The sequence below is a fragment of the Cynocephalus volans genome, chromosome 11 (genome assembly GCF_027409185.1).
Source record: "Cynocephalus volans isolate mCynVol1 chromosome 11, mCynVol1.pri, whole genome shotgun sequence".
Lineage (NCBI taxonomy): Eukaryota > Metazoa > Chordata > Mammalia > Dermoptera > Cynocephalidae > Cynocephalus > Cynocephalus volans.
Genome location: NC_084470.1, coordinates 85,651,031 through 85,675,918, shown reverse-complemented (window position 1 = coordinate 85,675,918; position 24,888 = coordinate 85,651,031). Strand labels below are relative to the sequence as shown.

At 38.8% G+C, this 24,888-nt stretch overlaps 1 protein-coding gene across 1 annotated transcript in view; it reads right to left on the bottom strand.

Annotated features, from left to right (window-relative positions):
* LOC134390134 (contactin-4) overlaps window positions 1-24,888 on the bottom strand; it is a 353,707-nt gene that overhangs the window by 216,814 nt on the left and 112,005 nt on the right. The window contains exon 4 of the mRNA XM_063113414.1: window positions 11,780-11,875. Within this exon, the coding sequence (XP_062969484.1) occupies window positions 11,780-11,875 (96 nt within the window). The remainder of the gene's footprint in view (window positions 1-11,779; window positions 11,876-24,888) is intronic.

Below are 24,888 nucleotides of genomic sequence, written 5' to 3'. Positions count from 1 at the left end.
GCATCCTGGCATCTCCCAGGTGTTATCTAGTGAATGTGCTGGTTTGAGGGGATGAGAAAGTGTGTAAATTCCGAATTACTTCATAAGGTAGAGATTCTTTGGGTATTTCTGAAACATTACATTATCAGCTGCAACTATCTTTCCAGCTGTGCCTGCCATATGGATTTATGAATTCCTGTGGAGTGTTGCTATAATAGACCTTTTTTCCAGGGGTTAATTGTGACAGTGAAGATTGTGATAATGTGTTAACCTGCAACTAGCTGATGTGAGAAAAACAGAGTGTGTTTCAGCTAGAGATGGGAGGAATCTTTTTGGCTTGGTACGGAATAGCCTCCCATAGTTCTGTCAGTGGCGAGTATCTACCTAAGGTATCATGAAAATTCTTCCAACCAGCCTTTAAATTAAAGGCCTGACATTTCTTTTAGTTCATAATGCAGGCGGAATTGATCCCTCTGTAAAACTATTACACTTAATTTGGAAGTTTGTATTTATTCTACACCAGGGTACTTTGAAAAGTTCATAGAAAACAGAATTAAAAGATAATAGGAATCTTTCCATGAACTTTTTGAAGTACCCTTGTATATCTACAAATATCAAAATCATTTGTGAATAGGGTAAACTCAAATAAGCTGGATTGATTCAAAAAGTTTTTTATCAATATTGTTTGTCCTTGATGAATATACAGCCACTTAATTAACTCATTTCTTTTTTAAGCCAGTATTCTGATATTACACAAAATCAGAATATTTAATCCTACCCTTAAGACAAAATGCCACAATCTATTCCGTTGTGTGTGAAAATGAGCTTTACTTGCCCCGATGTGTAGTTTTCTCTGGTCTTCAATTTGGTCTACTCCAGTTGTTTTGTTCTGAAATGTCTGAAAATTAAACTGAGCAAGTTAAAAAAAATATCAGAAAAATAGTTAATTTCTTATTTGTGCCTAAGACTCACGAGATCAAGATCCCTGGCAGTGGTAAATATTCCACTTCTGAGCCTTCAATTTCTGAACTCCTCACCAGATTTCCAAATTTCTAGGACTCAGCCAGCATTTCCTCATTCTATGTACTGTACCATTATCCTGCTTAATTCAATGTAACATCATGATTCACTGACCCGACAAAAATACCGATTCGTGACTGAAAATGTATCCAAAGAGCCACTCATTTCTTTTTTCAGCTGAAGAGACAAGATTCATAGGGTATATTTCCAGCAGGCATTAAAACAAGAACGGTTCCCATATATCCTGCAGTGATTGTCCACTGGATTATTTATGAAATGCTTGAGCAGGGTCATGTTGTTGAAAGATCAGTACTGATCATTTGTTTTGTTCTGGCTGGTACATCCCTGGTAGCACTCTCCTGAGTGTGTAATGTGTTTTTCACATCTCCAGACTCTTCATGTCCTGACTAGCACCTGTGCTTCAGCACAATATTATCCTTCACTGCTTTCTGGGACAGGACAACTCCAAAAGAGGAAGCTCTGCATGCAGTGGAGCTTTGCTGAATGATCACAGTTTGTAGCTTGTTCAGCTTTATGGATCAAATCTCACTTTCCAAATGCCATCTCCTTTTGGTACAAAAGTGTTTGGCCCTTACTCTGACTGATCAATGGGCCTCCAGTTTTAAGGATCAAACGCGGAGATAATCTCTTTGATTTTTTTTTTTTTGGATGTTTAAAAAGAAAATAGAGATGTTCCCAACCTCAGTCTAAATCTATATAGCACCAACACATTTATACAGTGCCTATCATTAAAGTAAATACAGAGTAACTTTCAGGAGAGAAGCTGGGTAACTGGGGCATCATTAATGAACTAAAATTATTGGTTTCTGCCCAATAAAGTACATGGAAACATTTACACAAAAGCAAAAGAGAAAAAAGGAATTTCTGGAAATTTCTTTCCACTATTTTTTAAAACTAAATAATCCTCTTTAGTCTACTGAACAAAAATATACCTAATTAACTGCTATTTATTAAGTAGCTGAGTCTAAGTGCTATGGCCTGGGACTTGCTATAGCAGCAAAAACAGCTTAAACATCAGTCTTACTAGATCTAAAAGGAGAATTAAGGTAGAAAGAATACAGCTACCACTCTTGGGGAACTCTTCTTAGAAACCAGACCAGCAATTCTCCATACAGGTTAATTTAAGAAATTGTGGACTCAGCTATGAAATGTCTAGAGGTATTCTAGGACCAGGGAATGTTTGTTACTTACACAAGCTAATCTTTTTCTCCTCATAAGTGCATAGTTGTTGACATCTAGGCATTCAAAAGTATAGTCATTAAACACTCAAGTTGTTTTAACAAGTGTTGACAGGAAAATTCAAAAGCAAAAATCATGCCAGTAGCATCACAGATTACACTTATCCAATTTTAGAGATAACTGACATCAAAAATATTCACCTCACTTCTGCTTGTTATATCCAGTAGGGGAAGCAAGTTGTTCCTGAAGACATGCCAGGCTCCAATTCCCCCCTTTTGCTTCCTGTGCTGATTCTTTCTTTGAGTTAAATGACTTCGTGGCTGAGAGACATGAAGCCTGCATTTGGTGTGGTAAGGACAAATATTCCCCATGGCCTATCCCCTTAAACATGAAACACTTCACCCTGCCATTTGAGTCAAACAGTCTATAATAACTAGTCCCTGATCAACATGGCTCTTTTCTTCTACTCAGTGGGTGAAAGAGGAGGCTTAATGAGTGCAGAAAAGCATTACCTTGCAAACTGTTTCACATTATTCTGTGCTGATTAAATCACTAATGTGCTATAACCTCCTCTGATTTGCAAAGAGGGAAGAGAAAAAAGGCAGGAATTGGCTGTTTACATTTCAGATAAAAGCATCCAGGTTTGTATCTTTCAAAGGAACATGGCAGAATCAAAGAGCCCCAAACAGGACTGCCTTAGGACTATTTAATACCCGATTTTTAAAAAGATACCTAGTAGTCTATGATACTGATTAACCTATCACTAAATGTTAGCTCTTCCTCACTAGGGTTTCCAAGTCCACATGACAAGAACCTACTTTATTGCCTTAGTGACAGAACCCCTTCTGAATCGTTGCTCTCCAATAAGGCCAGTCTTAATCTATTGGACACCTATGGTTTTTAAATTACTTGCAGGAGATACGGCATCTGTTGGAGAAGTCACTTCTCAGGTGACATGAAATGGGCATTAAAGGGGAGTTACCTCAAGTGGTGACCAAGCAACAAAAACTCAGGATCCCAGGGCCATTATTTATGATTTGTTATTTAAATGTTTTTAGAACTGGTATTTTATTTGGGCACCTTCTCTCATTCCACACAAATACGCACACACACAGAATGAGATGACTAAAGTGGAATGCTGGGCTCCTTTGTTCCCACTGGCTTGTTCAATCACGTTCCCACTATGACCGGAAAAGGAGATCAGTACTTAGAGTGGTGTTCTTTTCACAGCATTTCATGATGATTAAGTAATTGTTAATTTCATAACCGTTTGAAAATCTCACATTTTGCTTTTTTAAACTGCCATATAAAATAAGTTGAAGACAGCATTCTTTAGTCTATTAAAAAAAAAAAAACCCTCAGGATTATTTCAGCAATTTTTTAAAGGTCTTAGCTCCTCTTAGGACTACTTAATGCCTTGTTTCTTTTAAGGAAATGAAATGTAGCCCAGGCATACACTGTACCCACAAGATAAAAAAATGCAAATATAAGGAATTACAGAGTTAGAAGACTGTTGGTTGAGTTTACCTCAACTGTCATTTTGAGTCATTAAAAGCAATTTTCAAATGTTAGAAGAATGGCTAAATCAGCATTTTAATAAAGCTACAATGCCAGAGCATGACCAATTTATGTTAATAATACATGTAAATTCATATGAATCTCTTAGGAGATAGATCTGAAAAATATTTCGCCTACTTAAAAGTTGTTACATGAATGTAAGTCAAGAATCATATATTTTCAAAGGCAGGCAGTGTTCTGATTTCACTTTGGTTTCAAGTTTAAGCAAATAAAAATAATCAAACCAAGCCTAACTAATAAAATCAGAAATATTTGGAAGTTTTAATTGTGCAAATTGCTGCGATATTTATTATGTCTTTTTATTCTTATAACACATTTGAAAGATTTATAGGACAAAAATGAATTCCATTTGGGGGGCTTAATACTGTGTGAGGATTTGAGAGTTATGCTGGGAACCAAGATATAGGGAAGGAGATGGAGCCTAAATTGTCAATGAGAAAGTAGAAGGAATAGCTTGAAGCAGAGGGACTGCTTCTTGAGGAAGGTGGCCAATTGTATTAATCAGAGGGTAAGAAAGCTAGGACCCAGCCAGAATGACGTCAATACTAAGGGGGTTTGATATGGTGGGTGGGGCTTGGTCCTAGACGTCATCAATACTCAGAATCCAAAGGATAGCGTGTTATAATTGGAGGTTTGGAGTGGGGTTAAAATAGAATCTGGTGCACTTTTGGGTGATACATGAGGACAAAAGCTAAGCTGAGTGTTCAGGCAACAATGGAAACAGTTGGTATTTGGAGCAAAAAGGATACACCTGAAAAACTAAAGTTATATAGAACTGGTAAATATGGGAGCCAGTTTGGGGAAGGGGATAGAAATAAGGCATGGAGTGGGGAGTTAGGCAGAGTTGGTGGCTTGACTAGAATGTGGATGTCTTGAAGATTATTCTGGAGATAGAGGATGCTAAATTTTAGCATAGTAAGATTAGTCCTGGCTCAGTGACCTGTCAGCATATTTCGGACTAAATAAGAAACTAGGTGTGAACACTTCAGGAAGTGGGACTGGACACAGACTTCATGAATACAACCCCAAAAGCATGGGCAACCAAAGGAAAAATAAACAAATGGGATTATATCAAACTAAAAAGCTTCTGCACAGCAAAAGAAACAATTAACAGAGTTAAAAGATCACCAACAGAGTGGGAGAAAATATTTGCAAAATATACATTTGACAAAAGATTAATATCCAGAATATACAAGGAACTCAAACAACTTTACAAGAATAAAACAAGTAACCCAATTAAAAAATGGGCAAAAGAGCTAAATAGGCATTTCTCAAAGGAAGATATACGAATGGCCAAAACACATATGAAAAAATGCTCAACATCACTCAGCATTCGGGAAATGCAAATCAAAACTGCACTGAGATACTATCTCACCCCAGTTAGGATGGCTAATATCCAAAAGACTGTGAATGATAAATGCTGGAGAGGTTGTAGAGAAAAAGGAACTCTCATACATTGTTGGTGGGACTGCAAAATGGTGCAGCCTCTATGGAAAACGATATGGAGGTTCCTCAAACAATTGCAGATAGATCTAGCAGATGACCCAGCTATTCCACTGCTAGGAATATACCCAGAGGAATTTAAATCATCAAGTCGAAGGGATACCTGTTCCCCAATGTTCATCACAGCACTCTTTACAATAGCTAAGAGTTGGAACCAGCCCAAATGTCCATCATCAGATGAGTGGATACAGAAAATGTGGTATATCTACACAATGGAATACTACTCTGCTATAAAAAATAATTAAATACTGCCATTTGCAACAACATGGATGGACCTTGAGAGAATTATATTAAGTGAAGCAAGTCAGGCACAGAAAGAGAAATATCACATGTTCTCACTTATTTGTGGGAGCTAAAAATAAATAAATAAATACACACAAAGGGGAGGGGGGAGGGAAGAAGACACAACAATTACAATTCCTTGAAGTTGATATGACAAGTGAACAGAACGACTTTCTTTCACTCCCTTGTTGGGAGGGAGTGGGGAGAAGGAAGACGGAGGGAGGTTTTGGTAATTGGCTACAATAATCAACTACATTGTATATTGACAAAATAAAGTAAAGTTAAAAAATAAATAAATAAAAATAAAAAGCATGATACAACATGCAAAGTGATTTAGCATGAAAATATTTGTATTCATATTTGTATGTGGAGAAGGTATAAATTCAAATGACTCAGGACAACTATATAACTACTTCCAAAGACTCATGTTTGTAACTTGTATCTCAACAGGAAAGGGATGGAGAAAACAAGGAGGAGACGGGGGCTCTTCCGTTTTTACTAATGCCAAAAGTCAGATGCATCAGTCATAACAAAATATAGGAGAATTTGTTAAAATCATTAAAAATATTCAATGTATACATATTTCAAATAAAAGGTTTATTGTTTACCACTTACCCAGAAAAAAAAAAAAAAAAGAGAAACTAGGTGAGTCTGATCCCGAAGGTGAGATCTTGATGCCGAAAGCTGAGTAGGTGCGTTGAGGTAGAAACTGAAGTCAGATGAGGAAATAAGGCTCAGAGAAGTCACATAATTGGCCCAAGACCACAGAGTAAGTTAATAGGAGAACTAGGACTGGAACATGGGTGTCCTACTTTCAAGTCTTACATCTGTCCTACAGTAAATACAAAATAGTCCAGCTACAATACCATGCTGTGGGAAGGCATGACTGATTCTTCTAGGGCTGCCATTATAATCTGTATGGATAGTCCAAATCACATCAAATTTATGGAACCCTGGAGAGGTTTGCAAATAGAAAGGTTTTGCTGGAACCAGACTTGTTTTTGTAATGCAGGGACACAAGTTTTCCACTCTGGCTACATATCAGAATCACCTGGGGTGCTTTTAAAACTATCAATGATGCCAGAAGACCCCCCCCTCAAGAAATTCAGATTTAGTTGACCTAAGGTGGGGCCCAAAGAACCACCGGCATAGAGAGTACAGTACATATTTCCACATTCTTTGCTATCTGCCAAAAAAAGGCACGTTCTAGGCAACAGTAACTCTTGTCCTTGCTATTGATTAGTGTGCCCTCCCATAATCTCTTTCCTTTGATTTCCTTATCTATGAAACACATGTTCTTACTTCTTATATGATAATTGTGAGGATCAAAAGTTAGTATAATGTAAACTAAAGCATTATGAACACCATAAAGCATTCTACAGATGCTCTGTTATGAGGTCCCTGGGTCTGATTCTATGTGAATGGGATCCAACTTTAATAGGGACGTATTCTGCATGAAAGCATTTAATGATGAAAATTCTAGCTAGTTTCTCTAAGACCCATCACAATGAAAATAATCTCAGAATCAGAATTAGGTGGTTTTCTCTTTTATAGTACTCTAGAAACTTTCACTAATAATGCCGTTCTAGCTGGCCAAATGTAAAATGCTACTTCTGCATAGGAATTACTGAGAAAAACCTCTCTTTTCTTAGCTGTTCATTTCCCTTATGGTCAAATACAAAAATATATGGAATCAAAAATAGATCCTGAGGTGATTATATTATATTTCACATTCCTCTGAGTACAAATTTGATGTAAGGAATGCTCAACCCTTCTGCTTGGGTGATATGGAAATCAAAGCACTCCATCTCAGCAGGGATGGATCCGGGCTGGTTTTGTAGAAGGTGATCAGGTGAGTGGATCTTAAATCTGGTGCTGCCTCAGAGTCAACTGGAGTCTTTTAAAACAACAGTTTTGGGGACCCTGCCCCAGATGTATAGAATCAGAATATCCTTGGGAAAAGGTTGAGCGCCCAGGGCTTTAATAACTTGCTCTGGTGTTTCTTACTGGTCACAGGTTGGGGGTGTATGGGAACCACAGATACAGCTCAGGGTTTCTAAAACTTTAATGTGCATACAATCACTTGGAGATCTTATTAAAATGCAAGTTTTGATTAGTAGGACCCAGTGGGATCTGAGATTCCGTCCTTTTAACACATTCCTGGATGAGGCCCATGCTGCTGGTCTGTGAACCGCCATTTGTATAGCAAGTGTCTTGATGACATACAAAAGGAAGGTATGAACAATAACCTCCCTTGATGAACAGTTTGTGAGGATTTCACTGATAAACAACCTGGCAATTTTAGCACACTGAAAGGAAGAATCTCAAAGTGCCTTAGTTTTATTCCTACTTATGAAAACTTGGTTAAAGGTCATGGATTCCTGGTGTCAAATGACCCTAGAATTGGTGGAAAGCAAAGTGAACATTTTGAGACCTCAATAATCTCTGTTTCTAATATGAAGCAGCACCAGAGACAAGCAGATACCATCAGAGTGATTTCTATTTTACCATCAACTTTTAATGGTAAAATCTATACAACGGCATCACATCTGAATTCATGGATATAAACCAAGAGATGACAGAGATACTACACAGAGCGATTGCGTGAAATGCTGGGAATATCAGCAGACTGAAATGCTTTTCAAAATAGATTAATTGCTGCTCATTTCTATGTTACCCTTAAGAAGGTCTGACTCTGAACAGCTTTTGAAACAGGATAGGCAGCATCCCCTACAATGGATTACATGCCATTACTCAGTACCCCACTGATATAATAAAAGGCTGACTCATTTCCTTTCCTCTGCATGATCTGTTACAATTGAAACTGGGATACCATATGCTGGGTCTAAAATGCTCAGTATGCCCAGTAGCTCATGGTGATTTTGCCAGCTTTAAGGCGATACACAGCTTGGAAGAACAATGACATAGTCACTGCTGTACAGTTTACATTGGAGGCTTTTTAATAATTGGCATGATTTCATCAGATAATCATTGACCCCACTGCCCAAACTGATGATGTCTGAGATGCTGTCTTGCAACCATGAAGATACTCTTTGTTCTTTTCTCGAAAATTTCTTTGCTGTTCCTGCCTTGCCCACAGTGTTACTGTGCATACGGTTTCTAATAGAGCCCATAATGAGAATATTTACTTCCTTGTCTTTCACCATGAAGATTGTCAGGAATGTCAGCAGAGCTCAAGGAACCAGATTTCAGAGCTGCAGACTGCTGCCAGTGGAGACAAGCATAGTTCAGTAGACATATAGGGGAAATTTTAATATATTTCTCTGTGGGAAGGAGAAAGTCGTCAGGGACCTCATCATGTAGCAGCACAGCATCACTTCATATGTTTTGCCTCTCCTGAAGATATCATTATACCAGAGAGTAGTGGTATTTTTTTTTAGTATATACCTGCAAGATTAATTCTTAGAGTTGCTGCCATGTTACAAAAGCTTAATGCTGAGAAGGTAGCCTACAGAATAAATTAGCAAAATCTTCCATTTTTATTTTGATCGGATTTCATATCAAAAAGGAAAGTGTTAATCTGAGTGAACATCACCTGAATCTAAATATATGTCCATAGTTAAGAGGCTTCCTGATATAAAGACCTTCAATAATGCAAAAATACTTGATAAATATGATGTTTAGCTTTTACTGAGTTATAATTATGTAATAATAGAACTAAAAGAGATCTGAGAGACGTCTTTTAATCTTGTCACTCTACAGATATGCAGAGTGAGATGTAGAGAGTTTGAAGATATTTGCCCAATATCAAAAAGTGATTTGAAACAGAAATAGGACCAGAACTGGACTTCAAATTTAGTGCTTCTGATATTAATGTGAAAGGAAAATGAAGTCCTAAAAAATAAACTCATTTCCCAAACACAAACCCCTGAAATCAAACCTGGGTTCTCTGCCAGTCTTCAAAAACCAGAAACATTAACAATTCCATGTCCATCCAGACTCAGAGGGGCACCTTCCTCTTATACACTGCCCTATATACAGGGTGCTTTAAAAGCAAGCCTTTTAGCTATTTTGCTAATTGTTATTTTCTGCTGAAAAGGTTAGGTGGGACATTAGATGAGAAAGGAAAAGTTATAATTTTTAAATATAGGACAAAAATAAAAGGGTGTTTTTCAAATTCTAAGTTTAAAATGTTTGCTATTTTAATCATGTATAAAGCCAAATAGAAAACTAAGGTAATAACAAGGATAGAAGATATCAAACTGAACTTCACCCTGAATTTCCAAGAGTAGAGTTTATCAATCTTGTCATCATAAGCCTTAGTGGAATCCTAACAAATATCACCACTTATTCAACCTCCACACTACTGAACCCTTCACGTGTGGTGACATTTGCCCTTCATCATCGTTGGTCCTTTTGGCAGACCCCACAAGTTGCCTACACAACATCTCCCCATATTCTCCCTTATTAACAATTGAAGATATTTGCCCAATATAAAATTATAATATTTTTCAGAGCATCATGAATCTCCATAAAGAATTTGATTTTTCAGTCTTCTTAGCCACTGGGTGATCAATGAAATGCAGGTAAAGTCCTCAGCAAAACACACTTTCCATAATAGAGGTAAGTGGAACCAGAGAGAGCTTTTGCCATTTGTCCTTGCTCCTTCCTATTTCTTCCTGTTTGGAATGCAGATTTCATGACTCAGCCATACCACATGCTGAAGACTTCAGAGAAGGACCAGAGAAAGGGCTTGAGTCCTGGAAGACATCCTCAAGAAGCTGTGCTAACTTTAGACTGCATACCTTTGAAAATCTTGCATGTGAGAATAACCAACTCCAGTCTATGTATGCCTTTGCCAGCTGGGTTTTCAGTTATTTGCAGTCAAGTGCATTCCTGGCTGATATAGTCATTATTACTCTCCACAAAGTGATTTTGGGTTCTGTAGTCAGGGACTTTAATTTTTGGTCTGATCTTGTGATATTGTGATTAATAAGAAATATGTTATTTTGTCTTTGTCCCAGGTTCCTGGCAGAGAACTCCTAAAACCCTTGTAATTTCCACAATATTGCTAGGGGTGAAAGTAGCATCTTTTGTTATTCGTAATAAGTCCCTTTCAACCATACCTGAATATGTACTAATGAAGTGACTCTTGGTGAGCCCCTAGATAGCTTCAAAATGGTGGCTGGTTGCCAGAAAAACCAACCATGTAATTAGAGAGCTGGAATTTTCAAACTTCCCCTCCTTTCATCCCACCCCCATCAGCACCTCCCAGACCTCTAAGGATAAGAAAGGGGCTGGAAATTGAGTTCAATCATCAATGGCGAATGATTTAATCAATCATGGCTGTGTAATGAAACTGCCATAAAAACCCTAAATGACAGGATGCAAAGACCTTGCTGGTTGATGAATGCATCCATGTGACAGGAAGGTGGCCCACTCCATCTATACAGGGACAGAAGCTCCTGTGCTCAGAACCTTTCCAGACCTTGTCCTTTATACATCTTTATCTGGTTATTCATATATATCCCTTATAATATCCTTCCTAATAAACTGGTATTAGTAGGTAAAGTAGGCAAACTGCTTTCTCTGAGTTCTGTGAGCTATTCTAGCAAATTACCAAACTCAAGGAGTGGATTGTGGGAACCCCCAGCTTACAGCTGGTTGGCCAGAAGTACAGGAGGTAAGTACTTGTGACTGGCATCTGAAATGGGGGCAGTCTTGTAGGACTGAGCCTTTACCCTGCGGGGTCTGACACTAACTCTGGGTAATTAGTGTCAGAATGGAATCACTGTATACCCCATAGGTGTCCAGAGGGTTGGAGAATCGGTTGTTGGCATGGGAAAAACCCACATACTTGGTGTCAGAAATGTCATGGGTAGAAACCATTCATAGATCCCTTCCCAGACCAACAACAAGATGAAATGAAGCAGGGCCATCTTTTTTAACCCGATCAAGTTGTGAGAAGTACTGGCAGTTTTAGCTTCATTCTTTACCAAGCAACAAGACTCTGATTTTGATTGACTTGGGTGTCTTTCCCCTTGTGCCAGGTGGACAGCAGTGGGTGGAACATTTGCACAATCTGTTATTTTCCTATCCTAATTATGGGAGACACTCACAACGGTTTTCGTCTACATGGAGAGAATGGGAATCTCTATAAATGACACTATCTGTTCAGCTGGTGCCAAGAGGGAGAACATTCAGCAAGAAAAATAGCAGTCAGTGAGTATGCACACAGCAGTGCATGCACAGGTACCTCCAGAATGGGGTGGCGGGCCACACAGCAGCACCATTCCCTGCCCGCAGCGGACAGACACGGTGCTTCTTGTTCTTGTTTTAAAGTTTTCAAGATCTGTTGGGAGAAATAAAGGAGAAAGTGTTAAACTTTAAAGTCCTACAATATCATGGGAAAGCATCACTATTTCAAAGGAGGATAGTTCTCCTGCTGAAAAACAGTCTTGGTAGCACCCATACCAGGGGAATTCAGTTTAGCCTCCTTTCATACAATATCACATGCTATTGCCCTGTCCTCCTTGATTCTATAGCTATGCCATACACTCACACAGCCACTTGCAACCTGTGCTTATTTAAATTTAAAATCATTAAAATTAAATTAAATTTATAATTCAGTTCCTCGGATATACTAGTCATATTTCAAGAGCCCAAGAGCCACATGTCGTTAGCAGTTACCACATTTGACAGCACAGACCATTTCTATCATTCCAGAAAATCCTATTGAACACTACAAGTTTAGGTGAAGAAACTGAGGTTTGAAGATGTTAAGTGACTTGCCCAAGACTTCTCTATAATTAAATTTATTAACAGGATGCAAACTCATGTTTTCTGATACTCAATTCTGTTAATTTCACATGCCACTCTATTATATGCAATTATACCTGTCTCCATATATACCTAGAATATGACTCTCTCTCTCCACACACATCTATATACAATGTATAAACATACATATATATACATACATAATTGTGTTAAAGTTCTTGTGTACTGTTAAATATTTAGAAGGTAAAACTGCTCATGGTTCTTTTTGGAAGAAAGTTCAATTCCTTCAAGGAGGTCAAGTCTAGATAGAGAAGACCCTTATAAACCCAAAGATCACAGTCTGAGTCAGTAAATAAACAGACACAAATAAAAATGAGTTAATATAAGAAATACATCTAATCAAGTGATAGACATATTATTGTTCAAAAGTGTTTTTTCTCCCACCCTCCCAAATGTCAATCCTCTCAACAAGGAGTGTTTTAAGTGCCATTTCATTTTTTGTTGTCTACAACATTTGATTTAATAACCTTTTATTGGATTTGAGGACTATTCAAACTCAAGTGTGTCATGCAGGGTTGCAAGCCATCTGGCTATGCACACTAGAGTACAGTAACATTTATTGACTACTTCCTCCACACTGGCCATTTCGGTAAGTATTTTAAGATGATTATCTCATTTGATCCTAACAACAAACAGGAAGGCTATAGTGACAAATAGGAATGTTTCAACACAGGCTTGGTTTCAGGGAGAGCATAGGATATTTAAAAAAAAAAAATTATACATATACATCTCTTAATTACCAACTTCTGCTGGAATTAGTAAAATTTTATGTTTGTACATTATTGCTTTCATCACTTATGTATTTATAAAAATTCGATTAGGTACCATCTGATTGCCAGCTCAGGATGCAAATACTGTGAGACCACAGCTTCTGCCCTGCAGGAACTCAAGAATTTAGTGGGCAGGAATGACACATACCACCTAATCATAGCTAACCAAAGACTGCCAGAGTCAGGTGTGAAAGGGCACATGAAGGACACACACATACTCAGCACAAAACAAATCAATGCTGTCATTTAAATTACATTTCTGATGTAATAAATTTCATTTTCTCAATGGGCACCAGGTGAGGTTAAAACATGATATTTTTCTTCTCTTTATGGAAATGGTCTGTGTTGTCTTCAAAAGAAATTAAGCCAGAGATTTAAAAAATCTTATTATGGGCCGAGCCCGTGGCGCACTTGGGAGAGTGCGGCGCTGGGAGCGCAGCGACGCTCCCGCCGCGGGTTCGGATCCTATATAGGAATGGCCGGTGCACTCACTGGCTGAGTGCCGATCACGAAAAAGACAAAAAAAAAAAAAAAAAAAAATCTTATTATGCTCTCCAGAGAGCCCCCAGCAGGCGGAGCCCAGGAGCCCGCCCACGCCCAGGACAACTGGCTACTCAACAGCAACATCCCCCTGGAGACCAGCATCATCTGCTCTCTCCCCTTTTAAAAAGAACTGGGGTTTGGGCGGATCCTAAGATGGCGGTGGCTGCGGCGGTTGGCGCTGAGTAGCTGAGGTGGAAAAGGCGGCCACTGGGCCTTAGGCAGCCGGGAAACTTGTGGACCTTCCTCTTGCCGTCTCTTAAGGGAGGACAGCTGCTGGGGGCCGGTCGTGGGGGCTGACCGCCACTTTGCCCCCAGCAGGAGAGGCTGCCTCGTTTACAGACAACAGCTTTGAAGTGTGCAGCAGGAAAAGAACTGTTTCTTAGCTGCAGCGGCCAGCTGCCCTATTCAGGATTCGAGGTTTCAAGCTGGCATAAAAGAAGATTCCTGGGAGCACCCTCGCCGCGGGACCAAGTGAGCAGCCCGAGGTGGCGGCGGCCAAGGACGGGGACGGCGATGACGACGACGTGGAGGCAGAGAGGGAGCCCCTGGCCTGGCCCAGCCCCGTGAGTGACTCCCGGCCGGGCCCTGCTCGGGGGCGGACGCGCACCCGGCTTCCGCCTGCCCCACCGGGCCACTCACCGGCCCTGGGGCTGCCTCCATTTTCTCAGGTGGTGGCAGCTCCGGCCGGCTCGGCCAGGCCTGTCCTCCTCGCCTGGCTCAGCTCCTCACTGAGCCTTCCCACTTGCTTGCCACGGCACGGGGCTTCCCGGGGCCTGCGGGCGGGCCTCCCCTCCCACTCCTTCCGGTTCTCTGGCAGGGCTGGTGGCGTGGGGCGTCCCGGCCAGCGTCGGGAGGGCAAGGAAGTACGGGCTGGGCCGACTGTCACTCCACCACACCCTGGACTCCGGCCTCCGGTAAACTTCCTGTTACTGGGAGGCAGATACCATCTCTGCGGCCACCAGTTCGGAAAAAAAGCCTAACGAATTTCTGGTTGGGAATAGTGTGGTCGGAGTGTTCCCGAGTCCACTTGAACCTGCTGGAGAGCTGACTGCAGGCAGGCACCGGACTTGGTCCGTGCAGGGGGGATTCAAAGGTGAACCGTGTGCTGTGGGCTCCTCCCCTGAGCAGCTCATGCTCTGGTGTGGGAGATAAGACAAGTACACAAATAACCGCGATACCAGGAGGAAGGTGGTAAGTCCCAAGAAAGATCTACACAGAGCTACAAAGGCACCCAGAGCGACCGGTCGTCTGCGCCTAGCAGAAACCTGGTAGACTTCCTGGGCAAGGCGGTGCCGAGCAGGGTCTTGAAGGCCCGGCTGATAGACGAGGGTTGCAGAAGACACATCCCAGCCCAGCCCAGTGTGCACAGAGTGGGGAGACATCCGGCTAGGGAGGCGGAGACTTGACAGAAACGACACACCCTGTGGGGCCGCCACTGCGTGATCCAGCAGCCCGGGCCAGAGCACATGGAACAGGGAGAAGTCCTGCACGGGAAGTGGAAGCTCAGCAGAGACCACACACCCTGTGGTACCGCCCCGTGATCCAGCAGCCCAGCAGAGTCCAAGCTGACCAGAGAGGTGGCTCCCCAGAGAGGCCCAAGACCCGAGGCAACCACACAAACAAGGCACTAGAGGCCAACTGAGCAGTCACGGAGGTAGCCATACCAAATTGGCAACCACAGCAACATCTTAGTTAGTCAATAGTCTCAAACTGGTGGACTGTGAAACCCCCTGCCACAATGAATAACCATCAAAAAAAAGATACCAGAAATACGAAAAATCAAGAAAGTACACCACCAAAAGTTAATAAATCTCAAACTCTAGATCCTATAGAACAAGAAGCCCGTGAAATAACTGACAAGGAATTTCGAGTGATAATTCTAAGGAAACTGAATGAGATACAAGAAAACTCAGCTAGACACCGTGATGAAACGAGGAAAAGTATACAGGATCTGAAAGAGGAAATGTACAAGGAAATCAATGTCCTGAAAAAAAATGTAGCAGAACTTGCTGAACTGAAGAAGTTATTCAGCGAAATGAAAAATACAACGGAGAGTTTAACCAGCAGGCTTTTCGAAGTTGAAGAGAGAACCTCTGAACTTGAAGATGGGCTGTTTGAAATAACACAAGCAGACAAAAAAAAAAGAAAAAAGAATCAAAGACATTGAAGAAAATCTGAGAGAGATATCAGACAACCTTAAGCGCTCAAATATCCGAGTCATGGGTATTCCAGAAGGGGAGGAAAACGGAGATTCCAGGCACAGAAAGAGAAATACCACATGTTCTCACTTATTGGTGGGAGCTAAAAATTAATATGTAAATTCACACACACACACACACACACACACACACACACACACACACACACAAAGAAAACCGGGGGGCGGGGGAAGAAGATATAACAACTACAGTTACTTGAAGTTGATACGACAAGCAAACAGAAAGGACCTTGTTGGGGGGGAGGAGCGAAAAGGAGGAGAGGGAGGAGGGAAGGAGGTTTTGGTAAGGGGCAACAATAATCAACCACAATGTATATCGACAAAATAAAAAAAAAAAATCTTATTATGGAATTAATGTTTTAAACCATTATCCCTAAAAGTGACACTGAATCAGTCTTGCACTTCAACATACAGATTCTTAGGATAAGTCATCTATGTTTTTATATGCATATCCTATCCAATTTTCAGAATTGCATAAAAAATTTAGATCTGATAAGATCATAGAGATCAGGTCTCACGTAGGCAAAACCAATCATGGTTTGTAACTAGAGGAACAGTTTTAATAAATGAGAGAGAAAATAAGAAATATAAGCATTGATTTTTAATTGTCCTTCTTGAACTTAAAAAACTGAATAACCATTTCTTCCTTTTTTTAGTTTATGAATTCATTCAGTTGTACAAAATTTGGGCATTCAGAGGATATCCCACTAATCTGGTATTTGAGAAAATATTTAGAAACATTTCTTAGTTAATCAAAGTAGACTCCAGATGGTAGACAGTGAATGGAAAGACTTCACTATCTTTGGGCAGGTCTGAATTTGAAAACCATGTCTGCCACTTACTAGCTGTATTGACATTGGGCAAGTCTTAATTTTATCATAAATAAAATGATGATAAACGTGCTTTGTTTTAAAATGACAATCATTGTTGGGCCGGCCCGTGGCTCACTCGGTAGAGTGCGGTGTTGATAAAATGACAATCATGTGCCAAGATTAAATGAGATAATATTTGAAAAGCACAAGGCCAAACACAAAGCCTTTCATGGTACAAGGCTGGTGTTCAATATATGTTTGTTTTGTCCCCTGAGGAATCCAGTGGCAAATCATACGCCAACCATCCATTTAAAAAAGGATTCCAAGTAGAAAACACACTCTAGAGTAAGCTGTAGATGCTAATCAAAGGACATGATATTTACGCACATGTTTAGGAAAAGATTATCTATCTTAAACTGGTCTTTTTGGATATAACTATTTATCCAGATTCTAATTGCTAGCAACACGATAATTTTCCAAATTAAAAAACTATGTGTGAATGGGTATTTACTGAAGCTTGTACACTCATGGCCAAGCCTTCACCAGCAATATTTTCACATATATTACTTTATTTAGAGTCGTTTTATCACCAAAGCCTTGGTACTTGGTAATAATCAGTAGCAGCTGGCATTATGTTAGAACACATTATGGATAATGGTCTATCACCATGACTATTATGCTAATAGTAACAATAGCTGCTACTTGCAAAATGTATTGAGGTCATACCATGTGCCAAGTATTTTTCTTATATTCATACAATCTCATTAAATTCCATTATAGTTTAAATTCTCAATTTACATGTGATGTAACTGAAGCTCAGAGAGGTTTGGCCCCTTCTCCACACACCTACAAAGTGTCTGGAGCAAGAATTCAAACTCATGTGTTTCTCTTCAAAGCCACTGCTCTGAAGCACCAGAATCTATGCCTTTTCCACTGATTTAGAGAAACCAGTGAAAAAGAGCATTCAAACCAGTTACTTGACATTCTAGAGACAAAAAAAGTTCATCTGAATGAAATTTACATTCAACGGATATGCAAGGAAATCCACATTTCATTGTACAATGTGATGGGTTGATACACTGGTTCCAAATCTTCTATTCCTTTGCTTTTCTTTGTGGATGAGCACTGAATGTGGGGATTTTAAACATTAGGTGTAAAGAATGAAGCTGAACAAGAAGAAATAATCAGAAATATCTCTATTAAGAAGCAGGATTGTTGCCTGTTAGGAAGATAGCAGAACAATTCCACTTGGGCTGTATTCCCTCTGAGCTTGTGCAGTTGGTTACTAAAGATATGGTTGAATATACAATGTATATATGTACGAAAAAGAATTAATATCCATGTACTGTGGCTTCTTAAAACAGTTGTTTTTCCAGCTTTGTATACGGTTTATTGACATGTGATATGTTAACTTTTAAAAAAAATAGCTCTACATTTTGGTGCTGATTTCATTTGTCAGCATTTTACATAACTTTTTCCAACAATCATGTGCTAAAGAATGCACAATCTGTGGCAGATGTGTTTTCATATATCTTTCTGTGAAAACAACTGCCCTTTATTTTCCTATGAAATGTAATATCCACATTTTTTAAAAAATGAGATTACAATATAATGCGATAGTATTTGGAATGTGTCAGCTCATTGAAAACATAGAGGAGGTGGTTTAGCAGCTAAATTCCTGGAGAAATGAAAGTGTACAAAGGCCTTAAAGCTGCAATATATGGTCAGTAATAAAAAGCCATAATATTGGAAAACATTTGGAATTCAGATCACCAAGTAAATCAGAGAATGAGGCAAAAAAAATGTCCACATATTTCCTGTCTGGAAAGCAATTAAACGTTTAGAGTTGGAGAAAAGTAGCTTACAATAAATACCTGGATATAGTCTATAGAAAATAAAATCAAGAGGGCCCCAAATATTTTTTGAGAACTAACAGCGATGTAAGAAAGAGTAATTTATTTAGGCTATCTGTCACTAAGGGACTAGCCACCACACACATGGACAGGAAGAGGTGAAGCTATTCATATGGTAGGACCATCCAGAGGAGGCTATAGAAAATTTAGTTTTAAAATAGCCAGGAAAGGTCAATGAGATAAAAACACACATCATGGTTTGTTAAGAATCCATAGAGAGAGGGGAGAAAAGGAGAAAGGAAAAACGATACAGCAACCATGCATGTAATGCATCGATTTTTAATGTTTTATTATTTAACGCAAGTAAAAAAATACCAATTCACTTTTTCTTGACATGGGTAGTCCTAGATTCTATTAATCCTCACAGGGTGGCCTCAGAACAAGAAATTGTCAGCAGCAGTTCCCTTTGTTATTGCTTCCTCCAATTCTGAAAGTAGTAATCAATAAGGAAATCAATATCAACTTGGAAAAACGGCCAAGTGATGTATGTTATGAATATGATTTCCATATGATGATGAACCATTTATAAAAAGAAAGAGGCATTTTGAAGAGCAACTCTAAGAACCAGTTATCTCATACAGCATATTTAGAATTACGTCTTGACTTTCTGCCATTCTCTCCCTGAGTATGTATATGTGCGGGTGCACGTTTGTGTGGTTTCTTGGATTGTAGAGACTCATACTGAAAATAAATCTAAATTTACAAGACCTTACAAGTTGCAAAGCTACATTTTGGACATTCTTTCCACTCAGGGAGAAGGAAGAAGCCATTAGTGAGATTGGCACGGTTGATTGGATTTCCCTGTGAGAGAGTATATAGCTAGAGGAAGAACCGCATAGCGGTTTAACACACTGGCTTTGGAGTCAGAAGGACCTGAGTACAATCTTAGCACTCTTACTCTCAAGCTGTATAATGTGGGTGAGTTTCTTAATATCCTTCAATTTCTTCATCTCTAATGTCAGGACAATAATTCCTATCTCACTGGGCTTTTTGAAGATTAGCATCATACATGTAAAGCACTTAACATACTGTCTGGTCCAAAGTGAGAAGTCTAAGTGTTAACACTATCATTATCATTTTTGAGCTTCCAAGGAAAGTCTACAAAAAGTGACAGTTGGGAGAAAGCTACGGAGTCTAAACTTCGGCCAGATAAAGGAATATTAGAGTGGCCAAGTGAATCCTACTGTGGCAAAAAATGCTGATGAGACTTAAAATGCATCCTCTTTTGCTAGTCTTAATTATATTTTCAAGTCAAGACAGGTGCTAAAGTGAACCAGATATCTTATCCTTTGCAGTGTGTGGACTGTATTCTTTATATGTCTTACAATTAAGAGACACAGACAAATATATCCTAAATTTATATCATTCTCCATAACTTCTTTCTACAATGTTATAGTTTGAGAGAGCCTATGTTACTTTTTAATGTAAAGTTGAAAAATATCATTTTCGTAGAACAGTAAAATTGATATTCATTTACCTTTTTTAAAGGATGTAAAAATATGTGATTTTTAAATGGAAACAAAAGATGAAGCATTATATTATTTACTGATGACATAATTTACTCATCAAGCATAAAATTTTAGAAATTCATACTATATACTAAATGGAAATAACATGAATATAAATGGAAATTCTAATATATCCATATATACTAAAAATTGTAAAATATTGATAGATATGCATGTATGTTGCTATTCCTTACGTTTTTCATCTTTCCATTTGTTTATCCAATATTCGGCAAAAAATTTTTTGAGTTTTTTTTTCTGCCAAGTACTGGTGTAAGCCATTTTTGCTCTCCAACTAAGTAAAACAGAACAAAACAAAAAAATCTATTGCGTTTTAAAAACCTGACATTCATTGCTCCAATTTGTTGGCAGTTTAAACTAAGGAACCAAAATCTTACGCTAGGTGTTTGACATTGAAGAGAAAAGTGAATCTCTTTTCTGGAGATCTTTGTATGACAAAAGGCATTATTAATATTCCTAAGTTAATGTACATTCAATTTACAAATGACTCATTCATGGAAATGGCTTCTGATCTTGTTCTTTCACAGTCCCTAAAGATGCTGACATAAATATCCCTATGAAAATCCTCAGAAAAGGTATTTCACAGTAAAAGGGAGAGATCATTTGGAGCTCTCAGGTGCTGATTCCAGCCCTTACTATGTTCTCTCTCCAACTGTCTGAAGTTTTTTCTTACTGATTTGTCAAACCAGATAAAACTCCATAATTTAGATATTACTTTGGAATTACAGAAACACCATTTTTAAACCATAAATATCTTCAAAGGTATCACCTTGTTATTCATCATTTAGAATGAAGAGTGAATTAATTCAATCAAATTGCTTCCACTTAAGTAAGTTCAGCATGGATTCTTTGAATATGAGTTTTAAGTAACCAAAGAAGAAACAAAAGGAAATTTAATTTATGAAGTAGTGGGAAGGCAAGGTAAGACTGAGAAAGTTCAAAAAGGAATAATGACTTAAAAAATAGGATGAAGAAAGGGATGTAGAGATTGCTGAAGACAAATTTGCCTAGAGTCAGCAATCCTGTATTTAGCAAATAGGAAGTTACTCTCCTCTTTCTCTTCTTGCACCACATTACAACATCACTCTTGGTTTCCAGGAACAAAACCTAGGCAAGAATTTAAAATAGCTTAATCAATATTACATATGAAGGAGGCTTTTGTGGTCTACTTTGGCAATTTAATCACTTTTATAAATATGAGTTACTCTTTGGAAGAATGTGTGGCCAGTTCCAACTAGCTTACATAAGAAACATAATCTCTCACTTTCTATGTATTTATTCATTTAATCCTCACAACAACTCTATGAGGTAGGTTCTATTACTAATTCCATTTTATGAAAAAAAAATTGACATCCAAGGTCAGAGATGTAGTATGTGGAAGAGTTTAGATTAGAATTCAGATCTTCCTAATCCAGAAGTCCATACATTTAGCCTCTATTCTACTTTGGATTAAATAACAGGAATGAAATCATACTTGTTTATTGCCTGATTGACCATTTGAAACTCACACTTTTTCACCTCTCAACTATTATTTTCTTGACTTTACAAGAACATGAAGGTTGCTTTGCTGCCCTTTTCTCTGTACGTGTATGACTTCCCTGATAGCTATTTTTATTTCTCATGTTAGTTCTTTCCTTTTCCTTATTTCTTTGACATACCCTATTTTATCTAGACCTTTGTGCTGTTTAAGATGCTCAAAAACAACTCAATTTAAAATGTTTTAGTTTCCCTGTGTGTTCCATAAAAATGTGCACCTATGTAACTCATGAGATTACTGTAATTAGTGAGATACAGCATCATTAATAATGTTGTTCTCCTTAGAAGACAGGTGCCCTGACATACAAGCTATTATTATCAGCATTTTTCTCTATGGGAGTTCATCTCTTTTTGCATATCCTGACTCAGTAGTGTTCGTGGTTAGGCAGCTGCAGTCTCTATCTTTGGTTTCATACTTACACAATAGAAAGAGAAACAAAGTTTTCAGAAAAGCATTTGGTCTAGTAAATTTTAGAGTAAAATATGGACTCTTCACTGTGCTTTATAAAAGCCCTTTGGGATCTGGCCCCTGCCTATATCACCAGCCTTATTCCTGGCTACTTTCCCCCTTACCTATTTATATGGTAATAATCATGTTTTGCTTTCCGGGTTTCAAATAGCTTAAGGCTCACCCTGTCTCAATACCTTTGTACTTGCTGTTCCTTTTGCTTGGAATGCTCATTCCCCACTTTTTGGCTTATCATGCTCATTCCTCAGGAACCATCTCAAATGTCCCTTCCTTAGAGCAGCCTTCCCTGAGTGTTTCTCTAAAGTAGACCACTAACAGGCTTCAGTCACTCTCTATCACCTCTGTATTACATCCTTTTTACAGCAATCATCACCATCACCTGCACTTATGTTTTCCATTTCTATGCTTCCTGGTTTATTGTCTCCTCTCTCTCCCCAAATGAAAGCTCAATGGGGGACAGGAATTTTGCCAGTCTTTGTCAGGCTGCAGCACAATGCCCCAAACAGCCTCTGATACATATCTGATAATCAGTATTTGTTGAGCACTACTCTTCCTACAGTTTCACACGCTGAGGTGGTGGTCAGCAAGACTTGTTGGACACAGTGAACTTTTTTGTATCTGTCCACATAGCACACTGTTCTTCAGCATCTTGGCTACAAAGAGCCTTTATGAACTCAATAGCCATGGATGCTCTGGAAGTTAACTTCAAGAAAAGGTCTTCTAATAAGGACATTGAGACACCTACTCCCCCCTTCCCTCAAAATGAAAGCTCAGAGATACAAGGTCAGAGATACACTAAGATTGGAATATAATCAGCATATGAAACAAAGTCACTGCTTGGCAAAAGAAATACCTTCCCGCCCACCCCTGCCCCCAAGGAATGACTGAGATGATGAAATCATGAAACATCATCTAATTTGCATGGGCCTATTATTTCTGATCAAGGCTGTTAGCTAGTCAGTGATATATCATACAATTACCTGTTCTTCATCTAATGTGAGAATTCTATAACTGATAGACTTTTGATCATTACAGTTGTGACAGAAAGAAACAATTCTTTATTTTGAATTTTTACTTCATAGTCTATTCTTCTCCCCACTGACAATTAAAAGCAGCAAATTATAATTCATTGTACCAGTCTTCTTAATAAACCAGCAACCCTAGAGGGCAAACCGGATACATTCAAGTAGCACTAGAATGCATATTCTCTGAAGAAAATGCTGAAAACTCATGTATCAAGAGGCCATCATAAAGTCAGTAATCTATAGAAAAAACTTTAGAAATGTATCAGTAAAATGGAGATATATGGCCCACAGTTCATGATCAAACCCGAGAGACTACAAATCTACCAGCCATACAATTGGTCATGAAAAACCTGCTTCAAGGTGAAAGAAATCTCTTCATCTCAAACTTTTTCATTCCATTTCTTTTCTTTTGTTAATCTCTCAGGGATACAAACCTGGGCAATGAACTCACTATCAAATTTGCCCAGCACTTAATGGCGGTGGATACAATCTCTCAGGAAAGAGGGGCAGTTTCTCACTTCCTGCTCATAAATGAAACTAGATAGATGCTCATGTAGTTAAACTTTCTCAAATTCTATTTTTAAAAGTAGGTATTTTTTTCCTTAAGAAGTTTGGGAGGAAATTTCACTGATCACTACTTTAAAAGGAGAGGCAAATGTTATCAGTACTTTCTAACACCCGTGCTCTGCAGAGTTTTGCTTTAAAAGCAAAGAGAAGACTCCTCACTATGTACTCAGTTTGGGGGTTTCCAAACTAATAAAATGGGGATTAGCAATGCATAAAGAAAAATTCTGGTCATGCTTAGATTCATTGCTCCTAAGAATCTGGACATACTTTGTCATACAGCTGTTTTGGGGAAATCAAAGCTGTAGGAAGTAACTGGTTTATTTAATCACTGGCTCAGCGAGGCTGTTTCTCTTCCCTTTTCCTTCTTTTCTTTGAGTATGAAACATTTCTCGAGATACTGGATGTTGAATTAGCTGTACCCTGGTTTAAAAATTTTAAGGGCATGAAAAAAAATTTCTGTATACAAATGAAATTCCCAGATGAGGAGCAGCTGTTATTTATGTTGAATTTAAGTTGCTTCGGCAACTACAACCATATATTTTTATCTCATTTAATTACAGTTTTGAAAATAAAACCATCATCAAATATACATGCAAGCTATGTGTTTGTTCATCATCTATTTAGATTTTGCTATGGGTGCTGTTTCCCTTTTCTCACTTTCACAAAGAAGAATAAGAGATAAGGCTGCAGTGTGGTAAACCTGCAATTTTTAGAAATGCCACTGCTCATGCGCTTTGCTCTTAAATGCACCTTATGGTAGATGAGAACCAGTAAAGAGTCATTCAATACCTACAATATGCCTACTGTAAGTATCTATTACAGTCGATCCTTGAACAACATGGGTTTGAGCTACGTATGTTCACCTATATGTGGATTTTTTTCAATAAATACAGCTGGCCCTCCACACCTGCGGGTTCTAAATACGCAGATTCAACCTACCAACCCACTGCAGTTGGAAAATACAGTATCCATAGGATCTGGAACCTGCTTATAGGGAGGGCCGACTTTTCATATCCATGGGATGAGCACCTGTGATTTTTGGTATACTAGGAGGGTCTTGCAACCAATCCCTGGTGGATACTAGGGTTGTAGGCACTGGGGATACATTGTTGACAACACTAAAGGATACAAAAATTTCTCTTCTCA